This window comes from Caenorhabditis briggsae (genome assembly GCF_000004555.2).
Source record: "Caenorhabditis briggsae complete genome, chrIV, whole genome shotgun sequence".
Lineage (NCBI taxonomy): Eukaryota > Metazoa > Nematoda > Chromadorea > Rhabditida > Rhabditidae > Caenorhabditis > Caenorhabditis briggsae.
This window is the reverse complement of record NC_013487.2, coordinates 17,252,406-17,274,282: the sequence shown is the minus strand read 5'-3', so window position 1 is coordinate 17,274,282 and position 21,877 is coordinate 17,252,406. Positions and strand designations below refer to the sequence as shown.

Genomic DNA, 21,877 nt, shown 5'->3' with positions numbered 1-21,877 from the left:
AGTCTGTGTATACTTCTTTCTGTATTTTTTTTTCCTTTATTCTCAATAAATAATAACATCACCAAAAAAGAGAGAACAATAAATAACCCAAAAAATGCAATACGTTTTACAAGCTACACCCATAATTCTAGAAAGAAAATGTTTCAGTACATATTATTCACAGGTTTTCGTCTTCGTCGACGGTGATTGGCAACTTCTGATGGCGTGGGGTGTGTTCGGTTCTTCTGGAAATTTCAGATTTCTTCTTAAAAAAGGACAATTAGAACTTACATGAAAAGAGCGTGTTGAGCAATAGATGCTGCGAAGAGAAAGAATACGCAGAACTTGAAAATCGAGATCATGGAGAAATTCTGCCAAAGGATGAAGATGACAATAAGGTTCAGTGGAATTCTGAATAAGTTCAATGTGGTAGAGCGGGTCTCCTCAGAGACATAAGTTCCACGGAGACATCCCATTGATGGCCAGAAGATTCCACAGCACATCTGGAACATTTTTTATTTATTTTGTAATTTTTTTAAAAATCTTCTGTTCCTTCAAAACAATTCTCACCTCGAAAACCAAAAATCCTCCGAACACGAGCCCTAGGTTGTCTGGAGCAACAATTGGCATGGAAAGGCAAACAGCGGCTAGCAAAAGTACGTAACGCATGAAGCTCTCGGGACGTTCGTGTTGTTGGAGAAGTTTGAAAACCGAAGAACCAATCATTGTGGCAACCATAAAAGCAGCGAAAATGTATCCATGAGGAATTCCGACGTCTCCAGCTGCACGAGAAAGAGCTGGAGTCCATTCAAGAACAAAGGTGTACATAGATCCTTCGAAGAGAGATTGAACAAGTCCAAGACAGAAGACATTCGGATCCTCTTTGATAGCTCTAGTGGCCTTCTCGAATGACTCCTTGATTGGTGCCTTTTCATTTCCGTAGTTTTCTGGCCACGTGTTCATAATGATAACAGCCATGATCAGCAATACAGAGAGAGCTAAATCGAATGGGGCGACGAATCCGAAACGTTCAGCAACGAATTGAGCAGCAACTCCAGAGATGATGGCGATGAGGGAGTTTCCAAGAGCAGCATTGGAGAAGACAGTTCCGAGAAGAGAGTCGGAAAACCCACGCTGGAAAATTACTGTAGTAGAACATCTCTAACGCCTTTATTGACTCCTGAGCCTATATTTTCTTGAGTTTTCTCTGGATGTTTTTCCTGGATCTACATACAGATAGTCATGATGTGTCTTCTTTTTTCCTATAATCTGTTCAGTCTTTTCCCCCCATCGATTCGTTCTATTCTGTTCCGAAGAAAACGATCCAATTTTTAGATAAATCTCTTTTTCCCCCTTTCTAGATTCTTATCCGGGCTTGCGTCTGAAATATCCGGTTCGTTTTTTTGAAATTATTTCCGAAACACTTTTTAGCCTTTTTGGGTTCTTTCAAAAACTGGTTGAATGATCCCGAGAACTCACTGTATTGTGTTCAAAGATAAGCCACGACTCGAATGCCGAGTAAAGAATCGAGGTGGCAACACCACCCAAAAATCGACCAATCATCAAAACTGGCATGTTTCCAAAATGCTTGGTGATACAAGCTCCACCATAAAGAATGGCATACATTAGACAATTGTTACGGCGACCACTGAACATTTAGAAACTCTTTAAATTCAAGGTTTATAGCGAAACCCACAATTTATCGGCGATGGATCCGATGAAAGTTCCAAAAAGAAGACTTGATCCAATCCAGCAATGAAGAGGATTTCGATTTGATGTTTGGACATTCCATAGGATTCATAGAGGGCGTAGACATGAGGACCTTGCAGCCAATCTCCCGCTGAAAATTTTCAGATTTCCAGTTTCAAGATTAGTGTTGAAGTCTTGGAAGCTCGGAAAATTTGGATGTGGTTTAAGAAAAGTTTACTGAAATTTATCTAGTTTGAGTATATATTTGGAAAAAAAACTTTCAAATTCTGAGATGATTGTTACTGATTAGAACTTCTCAAACGTTTGTACACCTGGTTCAGTTTGATTTTAAAAAATCATGTTTGGAAATTGTCTAGTTAAGCTTTTCAGTGCCTTTTCAGTCGAAAGTTCGAGAATCCTGAAAAGCCAACTAGAACTTCTTGGATTTTTGTAGTTGGGAATTCTATCTAAATGTTTCTGCAGTTCATGGGATTTTTTTGATTGAAAACAAAATTTTTTGATTGAAAACAAGAAACTATGTCCTCTGGAATGGTTTCAACAGAAAGTTACCAAATACGAACAAGATCTAGTTTTCTTCAAATCTAAAAGTCTTTTTTGAATTTTTTCTAGGTGGCCTAAGTTGGAGTGTGAAGCTGAAGCAAATAAAAATGTTTTGGATAACCATATTCTGTCTAAATTCTAGTTTGAATGTAGAATTTTCATTTCAATTTACAAAAAGTTCAGTCTAACTCTCCTACATTTTTATAGGTCATTTTGTTTCCCTGGCCCTAAACAAACACAATTTTTACGATAACAGAATACTCGTCAGTGACGAGCCATCACTCGAATATAGCACACCCGGGTTTACGAAAGAGTATTAAAAATCCTACCAACTGCCATCATATACACAATGAGATATGTTCTTTGGAAACTTTTGAATTGTGGATCATCATTTGATTCGGTGGCAGATCTTGTATAGAAATAAAGGAGCCCACAAACGGATGCAAGGCCGTAGAATACACCGACAAACATGGATTTTTCTTCTGGATGCTGTTTCTGGACAGTCTTCTTCTTCTTCCTACCCGATCGTTGCATATAAAGATGGTTCTAGATAATGAGAGGGATTTTGGGGGCGTGGCTAATAGGCATGAGCGAGAGAGTGAGAGATGGAGACACAGCGAAAAGCCACGTTTGGGGAGACAATTCGTGGTGTTTTCATGCAAGCCAAATTGAAAAAAAGAGAAGAGGAATAGAGAAGGAAAAGAGCGGCAAAACTGAATTGATATGTTTCGAATTCTATATTTGAACAGACTGTTGGAGGAGAATGGAGAGAGGAAGAAAAAGAATAATAAGGGGGAAGAAGACGGTGTAAAAGTTGTAAACTTTGTAGAAACACAGGAGTGAAAAAGAGGGAATAAGAGATGAAGGAAGTTCAAAACTTGAAAATTTGAAGAGAAAAGGAAACTCTGAAAAAATAGGTTGAAACTTGTATATGGTCCGAATTTGATAATTTTGAAATATACAGTAGCCTAAAGTGATACTAAAATATTCAAATATCACTACAGTATCTTTGAGAAAACACAAGAATAGCTTCTTGAAATATTGTTAGCTTCAGCATTTTTTAAACCCAATCTAATGGATTTATTGGTTTCAGCAATAAAAAAAGAACATGTACAATACTAACCTAATAGCTCCAATATCCGTTTTGTGGTCAACTACCATTTTCTGCAGCTATCTAATTTTTTAGGTTTTTCATTTCCAGCTCATCATTCAACTTTTTATTCACGCCACCAAAAAAAACTATGTCATTTGTTTATTCTTCCGAATTTTTTCCTGATATCTTGAAGAGCAAAATGTGTAGTTCACACAACTCCCATATGATTTCCGGAATATTATAATTACCTGATTCACTAATTATATAGTCTTCGTTAGTCATGATTTCAGCGTCTCACTTCCTTTGCACCTGTTTCCCAATTAGTTTATTTTTTTTTTCTATTTTTTTTCCGATGGAACTTTCTCTTGGGGGATTTTATGCCATACTTAGACAGAAAGTTTTAATTAGTATTCAACTTTCTTATGTCTTTTTCTTGTTTTATTTTTTGCTGTCGTTGCACATTTTTGAAAATTTGAATATTAATAACTACAGTAATCCAAAAACAAAATTCCAGTTTCTCTTTTCGATTTTATAAACTAAGTTTCAACTACAGTTTCAACTACAGTAATCCCAAGAGCAAATAGTTGTTTACCGCATCCACAAAATAATCATTGGTTTATTGAATACTAATTTTTAGTCATAGACTAGTGCATAATTAAATTTACATATCATATAGACTATAGACTAGACTCTAAAACTCTACAGTACCGGTGGGACATTGCTAATACAGAAATGTGGGGAAAACCAATCTGGAAATATATGTGAAAATATATGCACAAAAAATGAGTTGAAAAATATGAGTTTAGGAGTTAAAATATGAGTTTTTACTGTCGCCAAGCTTGAGTTTTCTTGATCAAGCCAAACTCTATACAAGAAATTTTGTTTTTTCTTAAATTTTTATCCACTTTTCAAAGTTTCGTCCATACCGTGTCATTGACCCCGTATCTTTTCTTGATTTTTTTCGAATCCCGCGCCGAAACCACCTGGCGCGTCAACTGCGTCATTGACACACCCGATGGGGGTGCAAACACGTCAGCTTATTTTCTCGAATCCCGTTCACTTTCTCTCGGTCCTCTTCTTTTATGTGCATCGTGCTCAACGGTTTTTCTCTCCACTTTTTGCTTGCCTTTTGCTTAATATTTTCACTCTCTTCCCAGTCGAATCCCTAGAATATTTATTGCCCACTAATCCGTGTGAGATTTCCAGTCAGATGGTCGGCCTTCGATTCGTTCTTCTCGTCTCCTTGGTGATCGCCGCAGCTGTTTCAGCACAACAGTGCGAAGGTGATCGAAGCAATCGATAAATCCTCTAATTTATTCATTTTTCAGTATGTAAAAAAGTGCTGGATGATGTGATGGCTAAAGTTCCGTCTGCCGATAAATCCAAGCCAGATGCCATAGGAAAAGTGATTCGTGAACATTGTGAAACCACTCGTAATAAGGAACACAAATTCGTATGTCACCTGGTGTATAAAGTATTGATTAATCTAGTTACAAAGTTCAGTGCTTCTACATCGGCGCTCTCCCAGAGTCAGCTACTTCCATCATGAATGAGGTCACCAAGCCACTCAGTTGGTCCATGCCAACCGATAAAGTTTGTAAAGATAAGCTAAAGAGCAAGGATGCCCAAATCTGCGAGCTTAAATACGGTTAGTTATCCTTATCTTCTGAATAATGATTTGCACGTTTTCTTCTCCGTTGCCTCTTGTAAATATACATTGAATAACCAAAACAAAATTGCAGACAAACCACTGGACTGGAAGACTATTGATTTGAAGAAGATGCGCGTCAAAGAGCTCAAAAACATCCTCGGCGAGTGGGGAGAGGCATGCAAAGGGTGCACTGAGAAGAGCGAGTTCATCAAGCGGATTGAGGAGCTCAAGCCAAAATATGTCAAAGACGAGCTGTGATTGTGTCATCACCGACATAAAGAGATTAGCGTGTTTCAAATTACTTGTTAATAACTTATTTTTATTTTATTTTCCTCCTTTTTTCTTGTTACATCATTTTTCAAGGAACTGGTCTTTTTTGCTTCCCCTTTCACTGGTCTGGTCAAATGAAGCTTTTAGTTTTGCTCCCCGCCAAATTTCTTCCTTTCTGTCCATGTTCTGTCGGTGGTTTCCCGCTTTCCATATCTTTTCGCATCTTGTTTTCCTCTTTCAGATTGGCCTTCTCCCAGGAATTATTTCATGACCATTCCCGATATTAAGATCGGGAAGAACGCACTTATAAACATTTTAAATTGTGTTCACTCTTTTCGCTCACTTTCCGCCTGTTTTTCCCATGTTCACTTTTGCAGGATGGCTAGTCAGCTTCCGAGAAGAATCATCAAAGAGACTCAGCGTCTTCTCGCTGATCCGGTGCCCGGAATTTCTGCCAATCCAGATGAGAGTAACGCTAGATATTTCCACGTCATGATAGCCGGTCCAGATGATTCTCCATTCGCCGGCGGCGTCTTCAAACTTGAATTATTCTTGCCAGAGGAGTATCCAATGGCAGCGCCAAAAGTTCGCTTTATGACGAAGATTTACCATCCAAACATTGATAAGCTTGGAAGAATTTGTCTCGATATTCTCAAAGGTATTTTTTAGCTCAATTGATGAAATTATCTAGATACATTTTCAGATAAGTGGTCGCCAGCCCTCCAGATTCGCACGGTTCTTTTATCGATTCAAGCTCTTCTCTCTGCTCCTAACCCAGAAGATCCTCTTGCTACCGATGTCGCCGAGCAGTGGAAAACGAACGAGGCCGAAGCAATCAAGACCGCGAAACAGTGGACACTGTCTTATGCCCGTAAGATTTTCATATCAGATTTTAAGTACTATTTCTTTCATTTCAGAAGCCTAAGCCACCAGGCTGAAATCTAACGATAGTCGAAAACAATAATCACATCAAATTCCAATTCTCATCAAGTTCTTTGTGCCCGCCTTATTTCGTTCCATTCGCCCCAGAAACATTGCACGAATAAATATCATAAAACACTCTTCCAATTTATTTTCTTTTCCACGACCCAATTATTTGTACCTACATGCTTTTTCCACTTTTAGCACTCCGGTATACCAAATACACATTATTCTCGATTATGTCGTTTTTTTTCTCCTGTGGTCTCTTTTGTTCCCGTTTATTTTTAAATTTACCAGTTATCATTTCTGGATTATTTCTGTTCAAAGTCAAAATTCCTTCTCCCCGTTTGTATTTATGAATTTGAATCGAAATTTCCGGATACGACCAGGCGTGGCTTATTCCCTCTCGCCATGGAAATGTATTGTGCTTCTATACTTTTTATGAATTATTCTTTTTGGAAATTTCTGATGATCAGTCTCTTGTTTGATATGCTTTATTTGCGGCTAATGTCCCCTATTATGTTTTGAATACTCTGAGCTCAATTGCTTTTGAGATCCGAACGAAAGAAAGACGCCGAATTCGTTAAACTAAATGTTCTCTAGGCAGTGGAATAGGTCAAGGCCTTCCGTCTGTTTACATCGATTTCTTGCGTTTGTTTTTCTGCGTCATCACAATCTGGGTTGTTCGTGAAAATCCCCGTTTTTCCGAAATTTCTCGACTTTCTCAGTCGGAAAAATGATGTTTCTGAAAATCTCCCTGTGGGTCTTTCCTGTACAACCCTGAATCACAATACACTGTTGCAATGATTCATATATTTTTCTCTAAATTCCTGCGTCTGAGCACTCTCCTCGTACAGAGTGTTCGACGGAATTGAGTCTCCGTCTCGAAACTGATCCACTCGCCCGTTTATTATTTTCCGAAATTTCGCAATTTTTCTCGCAGCGGCAGCCAACACTAGCAAGAACACGTATACTGAAGTCGACGTGGCTTCACATAGTTTATAAGGTAACAACAACAACCTAGAATGATATTATGTCCTAAATAAAAGTTCGTTCATTTAGGCACATGTTGGTTGCTTTCTGGTGCCTTGTTCTCTTAGTTTTTGTTTTTCTCTCCCTCTTTCCCCACTCCTCAATTCGGCTTGTCACTCTGTCGATCGATTGTTGCAGTTGTTTATTGCACCTCTCGTTTTCTTCTTTTTTTCTTTCCTCTCTTATTTATCAGTAGATCGCAACCTACACAAATCAGTTTCAAAACTCCTCGTTCTTCCAGAACATGACTCTTCAGTGGACTATAGTGGCCGGTGTGCTTTATGCTGAAATCGCCGCCACCTTCATTCTCCTTCTCCCATGGGTCAGACCAACTTTGTAAGTTGTTTACTCTCATTTTCCATAAATGCGAAATATTCCAATATCTAGGTGGAGCAAGCTCTTCAAGTCTCGTCTCTTCACTGCGCTCTCAAAACATGCGCATATCTATTCGATGACTTTCGGATTCGTTTTGTTCATTCTTTTTGCCGATGGTGTTCGTGAGACAATGAAGTACAACGAGCTTGAGGACAAAATGCACCGCACAGCTGAAGCCGACGCCACCTACCACATGCGTCTGTTCCGTGCTCAGCGTAACCTCTACATCTCCGGATTCTCCCTTCTCCTCTGGATGGTTATCCAACGCATCATGACCTTGTTGAGCCGCGCCGCTCAACTCGAAGCCGCCGGAGAGGCTGCCATGCGTCAGGCTGAGAACGCTTCCAAGACCGCCAGAACTTTGATGAACGCAGTGAGTTGGGGATTCGGGGTTATTAAAACTAACACCATCTTATTCTATAATTCTAGACCGAGACCAGCGAGGAAGTCTCCGATTTGAACAAGCAAATCGAAAAGCTCAAGGGTGAGCTCAAGTCCGTCAACACTGACCGTGACACACTCAAAAAGCAATCCGAAGGACTTCAACGCGAATTCGACCGTGTCTCCGACCTTCTCGCATCCAGCAACTCCAAGGGAGACAAGAAGAAGGACTAATTTATTGAGATCCCTAAATATTCTGACTATACTCTTGATTCTCAAGTTCTCTACCATTTTTTCGTTTTAATCAATTTTTCTCTTTCACAAGTTTCTCAAGAATGAATCAAAAATATGTATTCCAGATCCATTTGAGTCGAACACTTGATTGAATAATTGTAATTCTTGAGAATAATCGTACAAAAGAAATCTGTTAGAAGTCATGAAAAACAAAACAAAAAACAGTAGTAGGCGATGTCTAGAATCAGAAGAAAAAATTAGGGCCATATTATTAGTGGGGTCTTCTCTATCAAATGTTGTTTTTTTTCTAATTCTTCCACTTTCGCTTCTCGACATGGTCTTTCTGTGCTCCTGTCTCGACCCCAATACCCGCGAATGTACACCAACGCCTCCAACTGAAACTATAATTGAAAATTCTATAAATCATGGTTCTATAAAAATGTCTGTTCTGTCGACTCATACATTCCCAGAAGACGTTCAGGAGTTGCTTGATGTGAGTTTAGAAAACGATTGAATATATTTTTGTGATCCTGTCTCCAAACGGTATTTCATTAATTGAAAACTGATTTGTATAAATACCGTATTTCCTCTAATAGAAGCCCAGCCAAACCATTAACTTTAAGCTCAATTATCTGGATATCTGTTAAAGAAATCAAAAAGTGGTCAGCGGATAAAACATAAGTGATATAAAGATAAATACTTTATCAGTGAACAAGTTTTTGATATTTTTCACAGGAATCCTTTTGATATCTTTCACAGGAATAAGCATTTATGGTATCTCAAATTCCTAAAGAAATGTCACATTTCAAAATCCAGGTTCCCGCTGGTCGTCGCGTTCCAGATCCAGCTGATGATCATGTTCTAACCAAGTACAATCAGCAGATTAACCTTATTAAGGTGGCTGCTAATGTTCTTCCAGAATTTTGGGAGAAGATAACTGTCAATCGGAAAGCTGGTATCCCGATCACCAGTGCTGTTATGGTAATAAAAATCAAGTGGCTTCCACCCATACACCTATTCTTTCTAGATGTTTCGTTTGGCAATGGACACACTCTCTCGTCACTACTTGGACTTCTTCCGTGAGTCATCATTCAAAGTGGACAATCGAGTACAGGAGCGAAAAGATACTGCGAAACTTGGATTCTTTGCTCTTCGAAATTTGAGAAGTGCAGTTGACAATCTGAGCAATGTCCAAAGTTTGGTGGAGTGCGAGGAACAAATCAAATTAGTCATAAGAATGGCAGATGAGCTTCATGGGCAAATCTGTGAGACGTATGAAGTTGCATCCAAGGATTAACAGTTTTTGTATTTTAAACTAGGTTTTGATAACTGATCCTTCTCAAACTACTGAATACAACAACTTTAATAAAAAGTTTTTTATTAACACAAGGAAACTTCCAGATATTTGTTTAAAGCCACAACCATACAATCAACACAATATAGCAATCCAATTAATCATCCGATATGTGGCACTTGATAACTTCAGTCTTCCAAAAGCTTCTCAATCAACGTTCAAGCGAACATCCAATTTCAACGACGTCCTGCTCGTTTTCTCATATCACGGAAAGCTGCTGGTACATTGACGAGTTTTCCGTACTGGAAAGTTCCAAGACGGATGCGGTTAGGATCCTTGAGAGCCTTCTTCACGGCCTGACGCTTGAGCTTACGCTCGTCTCTGCGAAGTTTTATGGCCAGGGCCTTTGTCATTGGAGCAAGAGTGAAATCGAGAATCTCTGGGCGTTCTTCGGAAGTTTCTGGAGCTGTTTTGAAGGTTTTGGCAGTTTCTTTGGCCTCCTGACGAGCCAGTTTCTTGGCCTGCTTCTCCTCTTTGGTCATCTTCGGTTTCAGAAACTTTCTTCCTTCAGACTTCGAACGACGGAAGGAGACGCTCCTCTTTCCCTTTCTCGACTCGTCAGACTTCGATCTACCAGAAGAGGATCTTCTGGATGCCGAACGTTCACGTTTCCCAGCTACGATTTCTGAAGCTTCTCCCTTGTTCTGGATTTCCTTGGCGTCTTTCTTCGCTTTTTGAGCTTCGGCCGACTCAACTTCTTTGCCAACATCAACTCCTTCTTCAGAAATTTTCTTTCAGCTTTGGATTCCTTGGATTCCTTGGATTCTTTGGGTTCCTCCAAACGGACCTGTCGACCTCCGAATCTTCGTCGAAGTCGACTTTTTCCACCAGCAACTTGTCTTCTGGTGGTACGCCGCTTTCCGACATGGACGTCCTCCGAATTCTCGGTTTCTGAAAATGCGCTCTCGTGTATTTTATACGGCTTATGTCAGGGGGACTCAGATCTTCAAAACCCTGATAAATTGTTCAAAATTTCCATACCCAGTCCCGATCTTTCCACCTCAGCCACCGCCTGTGGCTGTTCCTCTTCAGCTCTTCTCACCGACATTCCAACTGAAACACATTCAAGTTCAAATTCATTTTTCACACCAAAACAAACTTACAGAATACTTTCACAATAGGCATTTGTCAGCTTGTCAAATCAACAGACTCTGCTGATTATCACTAGAGCGAAGGTCTTTTTGTAGTGATTTCTTATCACTTCTCTTCATTAAGAATGATGCAGCGCACTCAAAAATATGTATGACTATGAGTAAAGAAAAAATGCCAAGGGTGTTGACAAGAGAGATTTTGTGATCATGCAATATTTCGAAATAGTGAATGTTGTAGGTTTGAGAAAGAGCGAGAACTTTGTTGTGAAATTTAATTTGTGGTCTCACTTTTCTCCCAGATGATGTCTACATAAAATTTGGAACCTCAAAAAAAAACCAAAAATAACAAAAATCATTTTCAAATTCGAACCCAATTCTGCCTCATTCAATCATCCCCACATTCTCCTTTTCATTTCCCATCATTGTTTATGCACCTGTTCAGGAAGCGTCACCCAGATGAAGAAGCTAATTGCACGAAATAGTGTAGGACACTCGAGAGATGCAGAGATTGTTCCTGCCCGGCGATTTGAAGATGAGCACATAATCAGTTGAATGCGTTCTTTAGAGAGACCAATTGGATGTGTGTAAGCTGTCTATAATCCGAAGCTTTGTTGAATCAAAGCCAGGTCAACACAAAAGAAATAAAAAACAGGTGTTATTTTTTTCGACGTTTAACTTTGAGCCAATTTATCTCAGTTCCTGTGAAAAATATAAAAGAGGTGTCAACCAATAAATTGTTTATCATAATATCACAAACATTTTATCAGTTGACACATTTTTCATATCATTTATTGCAACGGAGATAATTGAGCTCAAACTCTGACAGTGTGGGGACCGTTCTATTAAAGGTTTCACTGTATGTTCCCTTGATAGCTCATGTTTATGAATAAGTCATACAAAACCCAAATGTGGTTTCCCACACTTCCATTCCTTCTCCCGGAACATGAACTTATATTAACCGGTCATTCGTGTTTTAGCACTCCCGATTACAACAAGTGTCGAAATCCTCACTTCCAGATCTAGATTCCCAAACAACCACGGAATATCAAGTTGGCACCTGAATTCCCACAAGAAAGCATCCGTATCTCGTGGTAAACCACAAGAATACCAACCAACCACACATAAATAACACCATCCCAAATTCTGTGCGTTCCCCGTTATCGGGGTTTTTCGATTCTCTTCCTTTTCTCCCGATATGAATCTCTAATTCAGGTGTAAATTAATCGAGAGAAACAATGAAAAATAATGAGAATTCTTTAAGAGGCGCTGATGTTCGAGGTCATGTGTTCTTGAGAAAAATATTCGCCTTCATTAGCAAAAAGAACGAAATCGGAAAATAGATCGTATCGAGATGGAATGTTTCATCCAATTTGAACGGAGTTTTGACCCCGTATCTTCCGACAAGCTCTTCCGACCCATCCCATCTCAAACATTTGAATTCAAATTTTTTTGGTTCCTGTGCCCTTTTGACTAATGACACACTATCTACTCTTTTGATATCAAAGAAGGTGATATCATTGCTAACTCATCCAATAGTACCACCCGCCACCGAGGAGGAAGAACAAATAGAAAAAAGAAGAAAGAAATTAAATGGGAAGTTTGAATTTAAAACTTTGAATGAAAAGAAGAACACAGTTCGGTATTTTTGCAGTATTCAGAAAAATACTTTTAGAAATCGTTTCCAATAAAAAGATTTCAAAATTCTTTAAAGGAGGACTCCGACCAAAAATTTTTATTGCATTAAAATGTTCGAAAATTTGTCTATTTTCCCAATATTATAGCGAAAAAATTCGAAAAAAATCCGAAATCCCCGAAAAATGCCGTTAAAAGCGAAAAATTTTCAAAAAAAAAGTTGATAGGAGGGACGAGAATTTGAATTTCCGCGCAGTGAGAAACCTAGGCCACGGAGCCTGATAGCCGTTTTTTCAAGTGGCCGATAGTGGCTTTTAAAGTTTTTTACCTGCCGGACATAAAAACCGAAAAAATCCGGGAAAATTTCCATGTAAGAACGGCATATGATGCCCTGGCCTAGGTTTCTCACTGCGCGGGAATTCAAATCCTATTTTTTTTTCAACGCCGTTTTTCGGGATTTAGGATTTTTTTGCATTTTTTCGCAATAATATCAGGAAAATACATATTTTTGAAACATTTTAAGGCAATAAAAATTTTTGGTCGGAGTCCCCCTTTAATGATGGGATCGACAAAACTGGATTTGAAATATCAGTGTTAACACATTCATAGATCTTTCCAGACTCGAGATAATTATTTAAAGGATCATAAAAAATGATCAAAACTACACGATCAAGCAAAACCTTTTCTATTTTTTTATATTGGTTCAAAAAACCCTTTCCAATTAATCGTTGAACCTCAACCAGTCCCCCAACTTCCGTTTTACTCATTAACCCATCATAGAATACACCTGCGCTGTCAAGAAATCCACATGGAACTGACGGTAACTGGACAAGAAGAGGAAATGGTGTAGAAGGTATCTGAAACTTAATTGGGGTCATGTCGTGTCACTTTGGGATGTTAAGTTTAGAAATGAGATATTATTCTTCAGGGAAACGCAAGAATTCGTTTTAAATTTTGTAAAGTTTCAATCCTTTGGAATATTTTTTAACCCGAACATCTTCAACTTTCTGTTTCTGAGATGAGAAAAATGTCATATGTACAAATAGTGCGAAGGTTAACAGAGGATTGTCCAACATCCGTTAGCACCCCTAGATGTTTTCTGAATATACTGTTCTAGTGTGAAGATTGATACCAATCTAATGTTTTCCTATCTCCCCTTTTTATTTGATTCATTACTTTTTATGAGAATGTGAAATGTACTGTTCGAAAAGTTTTTTTTGAATTTTCCTAGATTCGGAAGTGTAGGTAAGAGAAAGATGGTTGGGGAGTACTGTATTCCTTCACATAAATAACCTCCAAGGCCTTTTTTTAGCTTTCCATTAACAGTTGCGATATCACGCAATATATGGCCATGCAACCAGCGGAGACGTAAACATAAGAACGTGCAATGTATGTTCTCGGAAGTTTGACAGGATGTGTCTGGAGAGGAAAGGTGAATACAAGGTTGCCAATGGATATTAGAGAGAAGCATCAGGCATCTCGACTTTCAAAGGATTCTGGCTTGAAATCCCTATCAGTTTTCATTGCACCATTCCAAAGCTTGTTCAAACACAGTTCTTCAGCAAATTGTCAATTTATTACAGCTCATTTCTGAAAAGTTATGCACCACATCAATAAAAATTTGACTCAAAAAATAATACAAATTTGCTCAACAAGCTCGGATTGCTGCAAATACTAACATAGCACTGTTCTTAATTTTTTCACTAAAAAAAATTTCAACACCAATAATTTCAAACGGATTTCCTCTGATCTGCTTCATCTGACCTTACTTTCCCATTTCGTTAAACCTACAATTTTCTGAAAAAAACCCTTTAATCTTCGCTTTCTTTTTGTGTCTACACCATCAAAAACATGGCGTATTCTACTCTCTTTCGACAGCCCATATCCCTTTCCATTTTGTCTCATTTAGCATCTGATTTTAAATTGCCATGCCTTCGCTCTCTTCGCCCTCTCTCACTTTATTCATCATTCATTAACCGGAAACAAGTGATTCAAGTGGGTCCTTCTCCGCTTTTTTTCCACATTCTGATGCACACATTGTTGTTCAAGAGGTCTCCTGACCCATTTAGTGTAATTTTTTTAGCTCTCGTCTAAAAAGGACGACCTATTGCATAATTTAGCAGAGAGTGGATTATCACACTTCCCAGATTATTGTAGAAAGTGTTCCGACTCTATTACGTCAGGATGTTCAAAAGGAAGAATACAAATTGTTTGATTAAGATTTGTTGCGTTTAGCAAAGAAGATATGTTGTACTTTTTGTAGGTTAAAATATTGTACAGTAACCCTATGAGCTTCAGTCCGAAGATCACTAAACTTTACAGACAGGTAGGTGCCAGTGGGCCGGTTTTTGCAAATATTACAGTTATTTTTCGAAAATTGGAAGCATAGTTTTTCTATTTTAATCGACAAACTTTAAAAAGCTTGTTACTCTGTGTTTTAAACTTTCATCATCTTTTTTTCCTAGTTCTTCTGTTCTGCCCTATCACCGCTCCAGTCACATTTCTCATCGGTTTTGAAGCACGCCGTCCATAAATTTTCCCTTGGGGTCAAGCAGCTTCCATTTCTTTCCATTTCTTCATCCATCATTTTGTTAGCAGCTCTTTATTTACTCCCGACGCTCCCCCTTCTATCCATCCCGAATCTTCGTACCCTATACTTTCATAAACCCACCAACGGACCACCTTATGCCATCACCTCGAATTACTCAAACCTTGTTTTGATAGGCGCATCCTCTTTTCTTGAAAGAGTGTGTCCAAACGTTTACCAGTTGCGTGCATCGGAAAGTGCCTTAATTGGCGGTTCCAGGGTCATTTTAATGTGCCGCCCGTTTCTTTTTTCACTTAATGGGCGAAAGATGCTGCCAACTTGCATCTTCATTCACGCCTCTGATCGCGAACCGCAATCTTTTAGAAGAATGGGAGTAGAAGTTAGCAGTGGGATGTCTAAATTGACTGTCAACTGCTGTGAGGTTAATCAAGGTTGGCACATGCGCGGTGCTTTTGATGGTGAAAGGGAAAAAATAGGCATGAGGTGGGAAAAGAGTATAATCTGGAGGTAGAAGTCGTGTATATCCTCAAGTGGGTTATCTCTCAACAATCTACGTAGAACCAATCATAGAAACGGTGCTTACCGTAAAACCTGTGATAGAAGGCCCCCCTCACTTGGAACTTTGATGCAATCTATCTCGGTTCCTGTTAAAAATATGAAAAAGTTGTTAACCGATAAATTGTTTATCATAAAATTACACACATTTTTTCAGTTGACTTATTTTTGATATCTCTTATGGCAGCCGAGATAGTTGAGCTCAAACTTGTCAGTGTGGCGGCCCTTCTATCACAGATTTTGCGGTAATTGAGGTCCTTGCGCCATTTCGAAGTTGATGAAAACGCAGACATTTTGAAGTGTTCCCTTCAAATCGGTTAAGTTCAATCCATGATCGTGACTCACTTACGATCTCCTCTTGAACGCCGTGTTCCACTCAATCCATGCTATCCCACCTAATCTGAAACTTTCTCGTCCATGACAATTCCTGTCAACATCTAACGGAACATCCGCTAATCTATGCGCGAGAACACCTTTCATCTTGTCCCCAACCTGCCAATTAGTCGCACGTACCGACGACTTCCGTTGCATTCCCAAAGAGCCGGCAGCAATTAGATTCATATCTAAACGTCTTATCTTTACTGTTCTTCTTTCAAAGAAGCAGATGATGAGTGTTTGTGCTCAAAATTGCGTCAATTCTCCATATCATTCTAATTGAGTGAGTGCCGGATGGTAAGTGTGTATGCCTTGCATGTTGACACGGTATGGCGCAATTTGCCGCGTAGTTCTTTTATCTTCTAAGAAAACGAACATCTGTAAAATTGGATGAAGAAGAAGAGCAGATGGTGTTGGAGCAATGATACGGTAATCCAAGGCGTTGCGATGTCCGGTTGTCAGTCAGGTATAGGAATTTGAAAATACTGTCTCGCAAAATTCCCGTCTCAATAGCAATTTAAAGTTTAAGCATTTCGAACTAGACAGAAATGAAGATCAATGAAAAATGTAGAATTATATATAAAAATTTTTAAGGCATGGGTGTTTGGTCCCTTAAAAAATTTCAAAATTAGGCGAGAAATATGTGAATATTTTTAATTAGATCGTTAAAAATATAGCTACAACTTTGAATTTGTTGACTCTCTCTAATAAGGAACATCCCATGATTTATGTCTTCTTCATCGGTGCCGATAATTCGAATGTATATTATTTAGGTATCTGTCAATATCAACACATTATTGCCTATCTGGGTCTACCGTAACTCTTCATTCTATGCATCCATCACGGTAACTTTATTATCAACACTAATTTCCATGCATACATGGTTAGATTTGCCCTCCTCGACATGATGATGTATTAGCACGAGTTCATGAACCTCATTCATCAAAACAATGCCAACTAACTATGAGGCACCTGTGCATCAAACTTGGAACAAACGCGCCTCTTTCACTGCAGGTTTCATGTATCTCAGAATAATATTACGACCTGGAACACACAGTTTAGTTTTCCCAGACACATTCATAACTTTTTTCGAAAATCAAAAAGGCAGCTGTTACATGTTCCTTGAGCCGAGGGGGTGGCAAAGGTAATAATTCAAAAATATGGCCGCGTTTTGCTTCTTGTTCCGTTGGGGTGTCTAAGAGTGGGCCACACACGCAACGCAAGTAAATTAACTTGTCAAAAAGAGAGTGTCCTGGGGTGGTGTGTATAGGTTTCAAAATATACAAAATTGCCTTTTCAATATCTCTCTTCACCCACTTTTCGTATTTCTCTATTCCGTAGACTGGCACCGAGACAATCATAAATCTGTGAAAGTGGGTGAGAAACGATGGTGGTATGTAATTTCTTCTGAATTGAATTTTCATGACGCCTCCGCCACCATTAGATGCTTATCACGTCTCGACGTTGAGGAGCGAGGGTTCACATTTGTTTCTCTTCTAGAATTTGGAGGTCGTTAAAACGCTGTGCGTGAGGTGAAAAAACTCATTCAATCACACTCCTAATTGTGTGTACTTTTACAAAAAATGTAAATTTTCGTAATTTTCGTAATTTTTTTTTCTTGAGTACCACCGCTATCAAAAAAATAGACTGACCTAATCTTTCGGCTGAAAAATAAACTTATTGGGGGTTTCTATAATTTTCAAAGTATATCAGCCAAACTTAAATGTTCATTTCTATAATTTATCCGTTAAAAAAAAAACATTTTACGCCACTCTGAAAATTTCAGGCAAATTTTTAAAGTTTCAGAAGTAATTAGATTTTCAATTTTCATGCTGAATCATGTTCCGTTTAGACAAACAGTTTTTTTTTTCGGAATCGATACACCTTAATCTTCCTGAATTTGTTTTCTTTTTTCCTTAACAATCCCTTCTGTATATATCATAGTTGCAAAAGGGCCGTGCCGAGAAAATTCGTCTACCGGCCCGGCCCGGCCCGGCCCGGCTTTTTGCAACTATGGTATATGTACATATATGCATCATATCAGGGTCCCCTCAAATTTCCTGAGCCACCTGTTCCTTTTTCATTGCACACATTTTTATCTCCTATTTGAAGCAGATGGTCTAAAATCCAGGCGGCATTAAATAGATTCTTACTGATAACTTGTACAAACATACTAGACAAAAGTTGTAAATCTTTTGTGGGCACTTCCGGAGAGTGACCACATATGCGCACACACCTTTGAAGATAAACATTTGATAAGCAGTTGAGGTTTACCGTAAATGGATCGGACAGCTGCTTTGGTACAGCCGGACAGTTTTTTGGCCTTTTGACTCATACTAAGATCTAAAGAAGGTGTAATTGTACAGTTGCTCAGGTATAAGTAACAAATACGGTGTAGGTTACAAACAATGACGTGGCTAAGGGAAGCAGGAACAGTAGGAGCACTACTCTGGCTTATTAGTTTTTCAGGTCTAATGTGATACTTGCTTGTATAGGAAGATAAGAAAGGAAGTAAGTGCATGGAAGCTCAATTATCTCTGTTTCCACAATAGATATCAAAAATAGGTCAACTAGTGATAGAACGAAAAAAACCAACTCTCCAAATTTCCGCAACTTCGGTTTTTCATTATTTTTAGACAATCATATAACTCTTTTTCCCAGTCCTTGTCTTCTTAAGTTATTTTAATTACCGCACTTTTCCACCTTCCACGAAACTCTCACTTTCCCTTATCACCTATTGTTTTCAGATTTCAGAAAAACAACAACTCCTTAGCAATTTTTTCTCATCCCGCCTCACGATCGTCTCGTCTTCTCATTCCATCAGCAGCCTCTTCACCCGTCCCCCATCGCCAACCTAAGCTCCGCCCACTTCGCCACCACCACCCGGGTCGTGTCCCCGCCTCCCGCATACTGACAGAAGGACTCATTCTACCTACTTTCGAACACAGATACCCTTTATTTCCGAATCAAATATGACCTATCTAGCCGTTGTGCTGAACGGACCAAAAGCTAAGAATGGTCGCAAGGTGTTCGATAGTTTCCTGGATCAGAACCGCCAAATGTTCTGGAATCGGTTAGTCTAAAAAAAAAGCTGTTTTTTATATTAATTTTTTTTTATTTTAGGGATCTTACCACTGCTTGCAACTGTATAACCTACATGGGCTTTATGCGCCCTGGCACCCTTTTCATCACGGGAGCACCCGCACAATTGGCAGTGCTTAAAGATGCATGGGCTCGACGCATCTTGAAACCGGCAATTGGCTATACAATCACATCGTTGGGTGAGTCATTTCCTATGAATAGGGAGGAAGGGTATAGAACCATAGGAAGTGTTAGAGGCTTTTATTCTATTATTCTACTATCAATCGGGAGCCAATGTATAATCATCATGTAAGATTACTGTAAGAGACATTTCACCACCTCATCGTTCATTTCTTCGCTAATAGGATGCACCTGTCACACCCTTAGATACCATAGGACATCTCACCTCAGAAAGTCATAAGTCATTAGTTAAGACAGGTGAACATATTAAATTACAGGCGATCTCGGTGCAATTCAACAAGTTGAGCAGATGCACTTTGTTCCTCTGGGAGACGTAATCTGTGACGCGGTCGCACAATTGAACAGAGGAGGTTTGGCGGCGACAGAGCAATCCATTCGACAGCACGTGGCTCGCCACTGTCCGCATGTAGCACCACCCGGAATTGAAATGGTTAGTTTTGCTGGAAATGGGAACTGGATTAGGTTAAAGTGGATAATTATTAGGTCCCACGTGTCAAGATAGACATGAAAGATAGGAAAGCCATTAGAGGTATCCAATCTAAATAGCTAGTGGCATACAAGTTAAAATTTCTGAATAACGTCTATTTCTCAAATCATTGTTCCTTTCGAATCGTTCACTTTACAACCTTCAGTGAACTCCTTCTCCTAATTTACAACCTCCTCCAGGTACGCCAGACGATCGCCTCTCTCCTAGCCACCGGATTCGTCTATAAAATGGCCGACCATTACTTTGTTTCGGTGCCCACGAACTCTCCAGTTCGTCTGGAAACCAAACCAAAAGCCCAGAAGAACACCGTCGAGTGCCAAACCGGAATGTCTATGATGGTAGCAAAAGAGTCGTCGACGTCTTCAGATGACAATTTGAAAAAGTCCAACAACAACAACAACAACAACAACAGAAGAAGCATCTTTGCTCGTTTGTTCTCGCGTGGAATCAAATCTTCTCAGCAAATCATGCCATCAGCTTCTCCAGTCATCGTTGCCAAGTCTTCCTACCCTGCGCCAACCTCCCCTCCTGGTGTTCTGTTGCCTGCCAAGAACAAGTAAGTTTTATATAACCCCATGAGAACTAGGAGAACTATGCTTCTGGGAAAGCTGTCTACGATCATTCCCGTCATTGTCTTAAAAGGGGGTTTCGGTTAGATTAGAAGGATCGCCCGATTTCTTTGTAAAAGGTGTTAGGACAGATGTGTTCCTTTGCGGTAATGTGTTAGATCCTAGGCGGTCTTTTTTGAATAATGATGGGAATACTATATTTTCGGAATTTTCGGATATACCGTTGGAATCGTCACCTAGCTCAGATTTCTTACAACACCTCAGTATTTCTGTACATTGCGTTTTATATAATTGCATTAATAAAAATAGGAAAAATAAGAAACTCGATACGGTAGACCATCTTGACATATTTGGTGAAGGAGTTGCGCGAGAGCCGTCGGCACTGTCTTGTCCCTATAATTATAATCATATGGTGGTCACTCTTCCTTCTACTTCTTCAACGCTTAATTAAGACCCTCCTGTTCCTTCAGGTACCCGACTTATCATCACGATCTCAATGAGGAATGTCAACGGAAGGCACCACAACCAAAAGAGTCCCGGAAGTCACGCCGTTATCGTCGTGAGACCCAAAAACACATCTCATCCAGTTCGGAGTGTCTCAAGTACTATCCAGTCGATATGCCACAGGAGGAAGTACAAAAGAGCCGTCCGACTAGAAGACGTACTCGTATGGCATCTCCACTCAGAAGTTCCACACCGAACGAATCTGATTCTGCCTACTCCGTGTCTCCACCACATACTGATTCCAATGAAGATGCCGCCAGCATGAGTGATTCGGAGATCAACCACACCTACATTAACATCAACAAATATCGAAGACAGACCTATGATTCGACCCAGTTTGAAGATTTGACAGGGACCACTACTGCTGAAGAACCACAGATTCTGACTGGACAAATGCGAGGAGTCTTAATTTCTAATCTTTAGAAAACATTGAAAACTTATCTTTTGAAAACCTAATTCCTTAAGATAAGATTGTAGAACCACAGTAATATGAACCACCCGACCGTTAACCATACCCTGTCCCAAGCCTTCTACCAGTGTGCATCATTGTCTTCATAGTTAGTTGTTTCTGTTAGCAATTCCTCTATTCTCTAATGTTTCTTCCACCCCAAAGCGTGTGTCTTTCTCTTGTTTCTTGTTGTCCTTGCTCGCCTCTCTGCGTCTCTTCTACTCCATATTGGAGTGCAGCACTCCATCGTTTGGCCTGATCTTCTTTTTCTGCGCCCAAAATTTTTTGTTCGCCTTCCTCTCCAAACTTTTTTCATCTTTTCTACCACATGGAATTGTACTTTAAAATTGTTTTTTTTATTGCAAACGTTGACTGATTGTGAAATAAACTTCAAAAATTAAATTGGGTGAACATTTTGATCACCTTGTTCAAATTAGTTAGGAAACACGCAAATGTTTACCACTCGCCGTCGTTTTCCGGAGCAGGTGGTTCTTCCTCTTCCCTCTCTCGATTGTTCTCTTTTGAATAAGCCATGAAAAGGTTCCAAGAATAGGCAGGGATTACAAACCAAAGCCACATACCACTTTTAATTGGTTTTCGTAATCATTGCGCAATTAGTTATCGCCTATTTTCTTTATGGAAGCATCATAAAAGCATTAGGAAAAAGAACACTGGGAAGGTGTTTATAGCAGATTAGACGGTCAGGGTGTCTTGTGGAGGAGAAATGAGAAGGAAAAGGAATAAAGAGATAATAAAGAAGATGAGAAAAATATGAAAATATGTACACCAAAAACGTTCAGCACCGTATCAATGTCTATAGAATATAATTTTAAAAATTTTCAACGA

General features: G+C 39.3%; 8 protein-coding genes across 8 annotated transcripts; 6 read left to right on the top strand and 2 right to left on the bottom strand.

Moving 5' to 3' along the window:
- Positions 1–157: 157 nt before the first annotated feature.
- On the bottom strand, positions 158–2,700 carry CBG13530 (the record flags this gene model as incomplete). Its single annotated transcript, XM_045236401.1, has 6 exons — positions 158–224; positions 271–482; positions 550–1,113; positions 1,459–1,627; positions 1,672–1,819; positions 2,559–2,700. 6 exons carry the CDS (start codon positions 2,698–2,700, stop codon positions 158–160), a joined length of 1,302 nt encoding a protein of 433 aa, XP_045095187.1.
- Positions 2,701–2,769: 69 nt separating this feature from the next.
- Positions 2,770–2,901, top strand: CBG26541 (the record flags this gene model as incomplete). The annotated part of the gene is made up of 1 exon (XM_045236400.1): positions 2,770–2,901. The coding sequence occupies one exon, from the start codon at positions 2,770–2,772 to the stop codon at positions 2,899–2,901; it is 132 nt and encodes a 43-aa protein (XP_045099413.1).
- Positions 2,902–4,532: 1,631 nt separating this feature from the next.
- CBG13529 lies at positions 4,533–5,231 on the top strand (the record flags this gene model as incomplete). The annotated part of the gene is made up of 4 exons (XM_002634943.1): positions 4,533–4,605; positions 4,651–4,775; positions 4,826–4,970; positions 5,065–5,231. 4 exons carry the CDS (start codon positions 4,533–4,535, stop codon positions 5,229–5,231), a joined length of 510 nt encoding a protein of 169 aa, XP_002634989.1.
- A 390-nt stretch (positions 5,232–5,621) lies between these two features.
- On the top strand, positions 5,622–6,168 carry Cbr-ubc-13 (the record flags this gene model as incomplete). Its single annotated transcript, XM_002634942.1, has 3 exons — positions 5,622–5,901; positions 5,947–6,114; positions 6,161–6,168. 3 exons carry the CDS (start codon positions 5,622–5,624, stop codon positions 6,166–6,168), a joined length of 456 nt encoding a protein of 151 aa, XP_002634988.1.
- A 1,272-nt stretch (positions 6,169–7,440) lies between these two features.
- On the top strand, positions 7,441–8,186 carry CBG13527 (the record flags this gene model as incomplete). The annotated part of the gene is made up of 3 exons (XM_002634941.1): positions 7,441–7,532; positions 7,584–7,944; positions 8,001–8,186. The coding sequence occupies 3 exons, from the start codon at positions 7,441–7,443 to the stop codon at positions 8,184–8,186; spliced, it is 639 nt and encodes a 212-aa protein (XP_002634987.1).
- Positions 8,187–8,625: 439 nt separating this feature from the next.
- On the top strand, positions 8,626–9,483 carry CBG13526 (the record flags this gene model as incomplete). The annotated part of the gene is made up of 3 exons (XM_002634940.1): positions 8,626–8,679; positions 9,003–9,167; positions 9,214–9,483. 3 exons carry the CDS (start codon positions 8,626–8,628, stop codon positions 9,481–9,483), a joined length of 489 nt encoding a protein of 162 aa, XP_002634986.1.
- A 233-nt stretch (positions 9,484–9,716) lies between these two features.
- CBG26540 lies at positions 9,717–10,665 on the bottom strand (the record flags this gene model as incomplete). The annotated part of the gene is made up of 4 exons (XM_045236399.1): positions 9,717–10,271; positions 10,328–10,431; positions 10,522–10,593; positions 10,644–10,665. The coding sequence occupies 4 exons, from the start codon at positions 10,663–10,665 to the stop codon at positions 9,717–9,719; spliced, it is 753 nt and encodes a 250-aa protein (XP_045099412.1).
- Positions 10,666–18,898: 8,233 nt separating this feature from the next.
- Cbr-ham-1 lies at positions 18,899–21,006 on the top strand (the record flags this gene model as incomplete). The annotated part of the gene is made up of 4 exons (XM_002634939.2): positions 18,899–19,022; positions 19,281–19,453; positions 19,690–20,066; positions 20,550–21,006. 4 exons carry the CDS (start codon positions 18,899–18,901, stop codon positions 21,004–21,006), a joined length of 1,131 nt encoding a protein of 376 aa, XP_002634985.2.
- Positions 21,007–21,877: the final 871 nt, after the last annotated feature.